The following is a 9,267-nucleotide window of genomic DNA, read 5'->3' as shown; positions in this document are numbered from 1 at the left end:
CTTCCTACCTTCGGTCAGGGCTAGTCCCCACCCTCGGGCGCTTACAGACCCTGGAAGAACCTTCAGACTGATTTACAACGTGTACACACCGCCCTTGTGATGTGCCAGGTGTCCCCACCATTTTTCAAACATTAATTCTTTGTTCTTTTTATTTTCACTCGAGGACACTTATTTATTTATTTATTTGCATTTATCTCCAGTTAGAGTGGAAGGGAGAGAGGGAGGAAGAAAAAGAGAGAAACAGATGTGAGAGAGACACATCAAGTGGTTGCCACCCACATGACCCCAACTTGGGCCAAGGACAAACTGCAACTGAGGTGCGTGTCCTTAGCTGGAACCGAATCCAGGACTCTCTGGTCCAAAGGCCAATGCTTTAACCATGGAGCAAAACTGGCCACGTCTCAAACATTAATTTTTAACACTCTCTATACCCTCAGGAAGGGTATTTTTTAATTATTACTGAGTGTCAGATGGGGAAACTGAGGCACAAACAACACTGCTCTCTAACCTTGCACCTGTAAGCACAGACATGAACACCATAGAACTTCTGTGGACCAGCATCCGGGCAGGTTTGGCTGGTGCCTCTGCCTCAAGGTCTCCATGAAGCAGGAGATGTGTTTCAGCTGAGGCTCGACGGACAGGTTTCCCCTCGAGGTCACTCGCCTGGTTTCCGTCAGGACGCAGTTGGGCCCGAGAGCCCGCGTTCCTGCCTGTTGGCTGGGCTCCCCCTCGGCTCGCTCCTATGGGGCATCTGCATAGGGCGGCGCAGAGCATGGGCGCAGCTCTGCCCGGTCCAGAGATATGACAGAGACAGAGTCAGACACACGCACAGAAAATGAAATAGAGGCTGAGAAAGGAGGGGACTCAAGAATGAGAGGACGAGAGAAGGGACAGCCCTGACATCCCTCACCTGGGCTGATTCTCAGCTGTTCAGAAGCAGTTACTAGGCACTCGGCGGACACACAAGGGTGTTCCCACCAGGAGGCGGATCACTAGAGCCTCTGTGAAGGCTCCACCACATGGCCCACATGAGGCACTTGGTCTGATTCCTACTTTAACAAGAGACCACTGGAAGGTTTTAGGCCAGTGAATGACAATATCTGAATTTCCTGTATTTTTCATTCTCTTAGAGTTGCAGACCTAAAATGAGGCCAAGGTGGGCAGTGACTTCCCCAAGACCCCACGCTGGCCCCCAGGCCTGTTTAGATTGGGGTTTCGTGCTGCGTCCACTCATTCTTGTCACCCTTCCACCTCTACGTTTGTGCATCAGATTCATGGGACACCTGCCCACAGGTGTTAGAGGCTTATGTCCTCCACACCTGATGACGTCCTTAGGAAATGGGGTCTAGCATCACCTCACTGTGCAGGTGGGGAGACCGGGGAGGCTCCTAGAGAAACAAAGGCTTCCCCAGGGCACAGAACTGATAAGAAAAGGGAGGTGTGAACTCAGCGTTCTCCAAGCCGGGGACCTGGGACAGTCCCAGGAGCTGTGGGGAGGCTGTGGTAGGTTATGGTGGACAGGTGTGGAGATGACCTGGGGGAGAAGGCCGAGCGGCCAACAGCCCAGAGGGGCTTTAAGTGGCTCTGATTGGAGGAAGGGGCCCGGGTCATGGAACCTTGAAGGGGTGACCTCACTTCCTTGGTGACAGATCCCCAACTGAAATTACAAGTGGTAACCAGGCAGCCTCATTCTAGAGACAACCTCCCATCCAGTTCAGTTGACTGGAGACAGTCAGGAGACTAGGATGTTTCACTGTTGCTTCCCGAGCTCCCGAGGCTCTGGGCTAAAGAAAACCCGGAGTGAGGGATGTTTCTCTTGCTGTAGAAACTGGCGCAGGCGCCACCGCCCACAGCCCTCGTCCTCTGGCACGAGGCAGCCTCAGGTAACTGAGGGCAGCCCAGGACAGGCCGATCCAGGCCAGGTCCCTACTGGGGTCCCACCCTGGCAGCCCCACACCTCTTACCCCTCCTCCTGGGTATGTATGGTTGTCGGAGGTGGTGCGGGAGAGCGTGGGATGAGGGGCGCTCGTCCTGGGCAGGAGCAGGTTGTTAGGTGTCGGAAGCCTGGCAGGTCTGTCATGTTCATGGCCCTGGTCACGGCTGGCAGGAAGGGAAGGCGAGTGCTGGGGCCAAGTCCATCTGCCCACTTGTTAATTGGGGTCAAGGTGTCATCTCCTTTTCTCCCTGCCTGGAGGTCTTTGCAGGAGCCCCTCTGTGCCCGATCTGAGGGGCAGAATCTGTAGTGGGCATCTCCCCCCATGGGAATGGCCACACAGCCCCCTGACCCTCCCGGGCCTGTCTTTGCAGAGGCCCGCCCCAGAGACCGTGCAGGAGCTGGCTGACGGGTTCACTTACGCCTTCAACCGGTACCAGACAGGAGGGCACCAGGCCAGGAAGCCCGTCCAGAGCCGGTCTGAGGTAGGGTTGGCCCACACCCAGGACCCTAAGGGCCTTAAAGGTTTCACAGGCCCGCTCCCAAAGAAGTCTGTGCCTCCAATCCTCCTGACCAGCTTCCTGGTGGGGTAGAAATACAGTCTTTATATTTGTTGGAATAGAAGAGAAAAAAATGTTGTCTTTGCATTTTGCTGGTTTTCATTGTTTAACTAGCTGCCTCGGGTATTCTGTGGGGCAGTCGGCTGGACTGTCCTTGCAGACCGTGTCCAAGCCTTACACACCCTCACACTTGGTAGTGTTTCGTAACAAAGGAAAATGGGGTCGATTAGGGATTGGATACATGTCTCTGCAACTTGTCATCTCACAGAGCAAGTAGGAGGCGGGCCAGGTCCGGAGCTATGGCCCAGTTTATGTCCATATCAGCCCAGGAAGGATGTCGTTTTCCTCAGTGACTGAGCCTTTCAGTGCTGCTGACCTTGACATGATGCGGTTCTGCTGCTAGTTCAGCGGGGCTGCTGGGATCAGCCTCACTGTGTCCTCACAGACTGTGTCAGTTTGCTAGGTCTGCCACTTCCGAGGACCAGGTGTGGAAGCTTCCTGATCCTCCTGCTTGGTCTTTGCAGAGCTCCAGCGAGGACATCCTTGAGGTGCTGGCCCGTGGGCCCAACTACACCACCTACCAGGTCAGGGTGCAGGTGCACCAGGCCAACGACGCCGGCCAGTGCCAGTCTGAGGTGAGAGCTGGCCCAGGGCAGTCTCCACACCCAAACCCCCAAGATGCCAGAGATGGTCAAGACCCAGACTCAAATCTGGGGACTCCCTGGGGACCTCCATGGCTTCCACTAAATTGTCCACAGTCCTGTGCCCCAAGGAACCTGGACCTCCGTTCCCCCACCAGCCACAGGCAGGGTAGAAAGCCACTCCTTACGTACTTGCAGGAACAATAGAGAAAATAGTTGTTTCCCTTCCCAGCAGACCAGGAGCACATTTGCATGTTGCTGTTTTGTTGGTGCACTGCAGGCCCAGGGGTCCTGTGGAGGCAGCTCCACTGTCCTTGCAGACCTCCTCCAACACGGAGGGCGTCTGCCACAGCGATGCCCCTCTCAGTGCCGCCGGACCTTGGCCGTGGTGCAGTCCAGGTGCCATGTCAGCAGGGCGGCCGGGAACACCGAGTGTGTCCGAAGGGACTGTGTGAGTTTGCTCGGGCTGCCGTGACGTGGGCCCGCACTGGCTGTGTGAACAGCAGACATTCATTTTCACACAATTCTGGAGGCTCGAAGTTGGAGATGGGGTGTCAGCAGGGCTTGTTCCTCCTAAGGGCTCTCTCCTGGGCTCGTAGCTGGCCAGCTTCTATCTGTGTCACATGGACTGCCCTCTGCACTTCCATGTGTCCACCCCTCCTCTTCAAAGGACCCCGGTTTTATTGGATTAACACCCACACCACTGAATTCCATGACCTTAGTTACTTGCTTAAAGACTGAAACTCATATTCAATCACACTTTGAAGTTCCAGGGTTTCAAAGTCTTGGAATTAGGGTGACACAATCCACACCACAGTATATACCATCCCCCCGAGATGGACACGCAGTACAGGGGAGGACGTGCACATGTCCGGTCCTCACAGCTGCAGGCGGATCCACATCCAGAGGCTGTGGCAGTGAGGTCGCCAACGGCACTTTCTGGTGGTGGCTGCTGCCTTGCTCCTGCCCGGCCCGGGGATTTCTCACTCATTGAAATGTTTACCAATCTGATGTCAAGCTGCCCAAGGCAATCAGTGTTCCTTGATTGGCAATTGCCTCTGGGGTACTTGGACTGTCAGCTTTTCACCAGCCACGTGGATTTGCTCCTTCCTGCGTCATCTGCTCAGATCTCTGCCTGGTGGTCGGCTTTCTCCAGCCTGGAGTCTCCAGGCATTGGCCCTTTCGTAAAATCTGGGATCTCCATAATGAGAGTCTCAAAACACACTTTAATGTAAAAGGAGGAGAAATAAGTGTCTTTTTTGAAGTCAATGGTTTTTTTAGGTGTGTGAATCCTGTACACTCTCTCTAAACCGAGGAGTGACAAGGGTCCCAGACCCTCTCCCTCCATGTCAGGACAGATGAGTCTCAGGTAGCTGCGAGAGAACATCATGCAGGACAGTTCTCAGTTCTGACCTGTATGACCTTGAGCAGCCCTCTGACATCCTAAGCCTCTGGGTTCACATCTCCATAGTGGGGATGTCTGCTGAGGACTCATGGGGACAATGTCCTTCATACAAACTATTAATACAGGAGATCTGATGTTCCTCAGCTAAAAGCATGCCCGGGTCACAATTGTATAAACATCCTCCACTCACCAAATTTAAATGTTTTTTTTAAAACATTTGCATTTTGCTGAACCTCACTGGGCATGGGCACCCTGTCCCTCCTCTCTCACATGTCCTGAGGTCTGGCAGGTCCAGGGTGAGCTCCAGACCTCCATCCTCCAGGGTTCATAGTGATGCCGCTGACTGAATGTCCCTCCTTATCCCACCCAGTGTGCAGCCGAATTAACTCTTAACCTCCGTGAGGCCTGCAGGATGCGTGCCCTCCAGGAAGGCACACTGGAGAAGATGGTGGTGTCCATGGTACCAGCTTTCCCACGTGGAAAAATTCCCCACATCTCCACCTTCATGTCCATCCACCCGGCCTTCTCCAGAGCCCAGCTGTTCCTGGACCAGCTGTTTACTAGGTGAGCACCCGCCCCCTAGTGGTGACTCTGCCCACTGCTAGCCCTGTGTCCTGAAAATGTCACCACATCTCGCTCGCTGAGCCTTGGTTTGCTCCTCTGAAAAGTGGATGATAGAGGATAAACCTCATGGGATTCTTGCAGGGACTACTGTGGGGACAAGCCATGGCAGGTCTGACCCGCTGCCTGGCTCTGCAGAAAGGGCTGCTGGACATGTGCGGCCGTTCTTGGCAATGACGTCTCTCGCCATGAGAAGTCCCCTGACACATCCAGCGGCGGCCTGTGGCATCTGAGTTTGGAAAAGCTCATGGGAAAATGCCTGTCAAGCAGTTTGAGATTCTACCTGGCTGGTCCTTGTCCTGGTCCTTGGTGTGGCCAGATTAGAGATGTCTGGGGATGCAGGGGACCCAGACCCACTCAGATGTCCACATGGTTGTAGTTGGAGTTCACTGACTGGACAATGTGCATTGAGCTTCTACTTGACAGGAGCACCTTGGAGACACTTAGCCTGACTCAGGGAACAAAGCAGACACAGTGTCTGGGCCTCAGTTCTAGTCAGTGAGTCAGACTGTCACACTAGATGTCATTTGCAGGTGCTGCCCACCTTCCATCAGATCTGATGCCATCCAGGTGTTCTCTACATCTGGAAATATGATGCCATATAACGACCAGGGTGACACACCCCAGGACCAGTTGAAAAAGTGAGTGGTCTTTGGGTCCAGAAGGAGGCCTCCTGTGTCAACAGGATGAGGGGCTGCGGGTGGACAGGGGCTGGCAGAACCCTGATCTTACACGTCTGCTGATTCCCAAGGGAGGGCTGAGGTCTGGTGGCTTCCACTGCAGGAGGACAGGGTCAGAGAGCACTGTCGGCGGGCTTCCTGGCCTCTTATAACCAGAGGGGAGGCTGGGCTGAGCTGTCCCCAGGAGTCCCGTCCCCACCACAGACCATCCTGCTCTGCCTGCTTTCTCTGCACCCACTCCCCTGACCACCATCGCCAGGCCCAGAACAGGACGTGGGGAGCAGGCTGCTCATACCCTGTCTCAGTCCTCAGTCCAGGTGCCCAGGGCACGGAGGGCTGGGTGGCAGTGCACAGGCCTCCAGGACAGTTATTAGGGGAAAGAGGAGACTCACAGACTCCGTGTTAGCCTGCTGGGTCCCGAGGCCTGTGACTCCCAGGACAGCCCCAGGGGCCAGGGATGGGGCTGAGCCCTGGATGGGCCAGGCAGGCACAGAGGCTCGCTCCCAAACCAGGGTGCCATGGGAGGGCCGTGCGGGAGGAGAGACCAGGACTCTGACCCCGCTGCTTTCCTGCCTCCCCCAGGGCCGTAGCTTCTGTGATGGGAGCCTGGCCGGACCAGGTGCAGGGTATCGGCCCACCACTACGCTTCCCCGGGTGCAAGGTGCAGCAGCCCTTGGTGCAAGTCAGCGTTCTTGCCTCATACCAGGTGGGCTATGCCCACTTTCTCTGGGTCAAGCTAAAGCATCTAAAACCCACGAAGGCAAAGCCAGCAGGTGAGGGGCCCGCAGTCTGGGAAGATGACCTGGGCAAGGGGAGACTCAGGGGCGGGGTCACTTAAGGGCAGTGGCATCTCTCCTGTCTCTGGAAAGGCCCTGGGAAGCCAGGCATGTGCCTGACCCTGTCTCTCCACCTGCTCCAGAGCCCGAGGAGCAGCCTGCTCCGGGGAGCGCGCAGGATCCAGCGAGAGGCCCCGCCCCGGCCTGGCCTGGCCTGAGGCGGTACCTGGAGCCGCTGTGGAGGCGGCTGCTCTCTGCTTCCCGAGCCCTGAGTCTCGCTGTCTTAAGAGTCCTGATCAATTATCCTAAATAAATGAGGACTGCACCCCAGCAATATATTTATAATAGCAAAAAACTATAATTTCCTACAATACCAGACTGTTTATATAAAGTATATTTCATTAAATTATATACTCTGTAACAAATAGAAATAAAGTTTATTAAAAATATGTGTGGACAATACCTACTCATGTACATGCACATAATCCATTGTACACATGTACACGCTAGAGGTAGAAGCATGCTCACTCTGCAGTACACTTTTTTTTTATCCTCACCCAAGGACATTGTTTCATCTTAGTTCAGATAGAGTGGGAGGGAGAAAGAGAGGGAGAGAGAAACATCGACATGAAAGGGACACATCGAGTGGTTGCCACCTACACAACCCAACTAGGGCCGGAGACAAACTGAAACCGAGGTACGTGCCATTAGCAGGAACCGAACCCGGGTCTCTCCAGACCACAGGCCGATGCTCTAACCGCTGTGCCAAACCAGCCAGGGCTGCAGTACACTTTTAACAACTTCTAAAACAGATTCAATTTCTCTGATAATTAAACAAATGTAAATGATAAAATGGAGAATTAAAATGTGGATACATATACAACAAAATGTTAACACTCATGAACTCCAGCAAGTGGGCTACTAGAGGTAATGGTTTCTTCTCTTTTTGCTTAGTATAGTTTCTGGGTTTTGTACAAGAATCATTTATTCATTATAAGACATGTTCAGGCGGTGTATATATTTTGAGAGAGAGGGAGGAAAAGAGAGACAAAAACATGGACTGGTTGCCTCCTGCCCTCCCCGCCAGAGATCCAGCCCACAACCGGGCATGTGCCCTGCCTGGGAATCAAACCGGCAGCCTTTTGGTGCTCAGGGTAACACTCAACCAATTGAGCCACACCGGCCGAGGCAAAACTAAATATTTTATATATTACACGTTAAGAGTCTTTAAAGTTTAGCCCTGGCTGGTTTGGCTCAGGTTAGAGCGTTGGACCATGGACCAATGAGTCGCGGGTTTGATTCTGGTCAGGGGCACGTGCCTAGGTTGCGGTTAGTCTCCAGCCCTGGTGCAGACGTGCGGGAGGCAACTAGTCGCTGTGGCTCTATCACACTGATGTTTCTCTCTGACTCTCTCTCCCTTCCTTCCTCCCACTCTATCTAATGATAAATAGAAAAATATCCTTGGGTGAGTAGTAAAAAAAAAGAGTCTTTAAAGTTCAATAATCTCACCATGATTGATTATATCTTTCTAAACTTTTCTAAATGCTGTTATATATCTTGAAATGGTCTCATTAAGATGATTTTATTAAAAGCAAAACTACTTCCCTCAGTGTTCAGTTTGATTTGCTATTTGAGCAGCAATAACCACTAGAGCAGCTATTAACAACATGTAATGTCACTAGGGATAGAAAGAGCATTGCGTTGGTTGCAACTAAAATGATTCAAAAGAACAACGTCTCCTAGACACTTAATCATTTTCCTTCCTCGTTGGGCCCAGAATGTAACATGCAGTCAAACCAACCTGGGCAGTGCTCGCTTGGCAGCACCTAGACTAGGATGGGAACGGTACAGAGAAGGTCAGCATGGCCCTGCACGGGGATGCTCACAGCACTGCCCTTTGTGAGAGCAAAACACTTCAGACAATCCAGGTGCCCCTGCACAGGAGAATAAAATGTGGAGTATTCTGCACAGAGGAATGTATGTTGGTGAAAATAAGTCAGCTGCAGCCACACGCCCTGGAGATGAACGTCAGAACCAAGTTGAGCAGACAACGCAAGATGCAGAGAGCCAGCGTATGACATCGTTGACATGGAGTTGGAACCCATTCATAATTTAACGTGCTTTATTGCTTAGAGAGGCACACGTCTGAGGGAAATCAGAGACGTGCCAGACGTGACATTTAAAAGAGTGGTTGGCACCGGGGAGAGGGGGCTGTGCTGGGGCACCCAGGGCTTTAGAAGCACAGCCTCTATTTCTTACGCTGGGTGGTGGTAAGTGTGTGGGTGTTTTCTGTTTTTCATAACATATTTTATGCATGCGTATTACTGCAGCAGAAACATTAACATTACTTCAGTGCACATACCAACACTCAAAGGCACCGAATGTCCGACAGGCCCCACAGGACAGAACCACGAGTGGGCAGTGCTCTGCTGCTGTGAGCACCTGGCGGCCGCGGACCTTCCGGGACCCGTGAGTCTCCGTGGCCTGCTCACCTCACCAGCGGGTTTTCCAAAAATAAGTTCCATTTTCTTGGCCTCACTAACAGCTAACAAAGCAATGTTTCTAACATTTAATATTTAATCACCTAGAAGAAGTAAAATCTTTTATTTATTTTTTAATTCTCAAGAGTGGGTATTTTTTAATGGGAGGAG

At 52.7% G+C, this 9,267-nt stretch overlaps 1 protein-coding gene across 1 annotated transcript in view; it reads left to right on the top strand.

The window, feature by feature from the left end:
* The first annotated feature begins 2,015 nt into the window (after positions 1-2,015).
* The window catches only part of LOC118630577 (ral guanine nucleotide dissociation stimulator-like), a 104,210-nt gene continuing 96,958 nt past the window's right edge, over positions 2,016-9,267 (top strand). The window contains exons 1-6 of the mRNA XM_036262438.1: positions 2,016-2,165; positions 2,308-2,418; positions 3,018-3,128; positions 4,910-5,103; positions 5,715-5,801; positions 6,423-6,613. Coding sequence (XP_036118331.1) covers positions 2,016-2,165; positions 2,308-2,418; positions 3,018-3,128; positions 4,910-5,103; positions 5,715-5,801; positions 6,423-6,613 — 844 coding nt within the window. The remainder of the gene's footprint in view (positions 2,166-2,307; positions 2,419-3,017; positions 3,129-4,909; positions 5,104-5,714; positions 5,802-6,422; positions 6,614-9,267) is intronic.

Source organism: Molossus molossus, unplaced genomic scaffold (assembly GCF_014108415.1).
Source record: "Molossus molossus isolate mMolMol1 unplaced genomic scaffold, mMolMol1.p scaffold_m16_p_15, whole genome shotgun sequence".
Lineage (NCBI taxonomy): Eukaryota > Metazoa > Chordata > Mammalia > Chiroptera > Molossidae > Molossus > Molossus molossus.
Note: the sequence above shows the minus strand (reverse complement) of the source record. Positions and strands in the feature narration are given on the sequence as shown.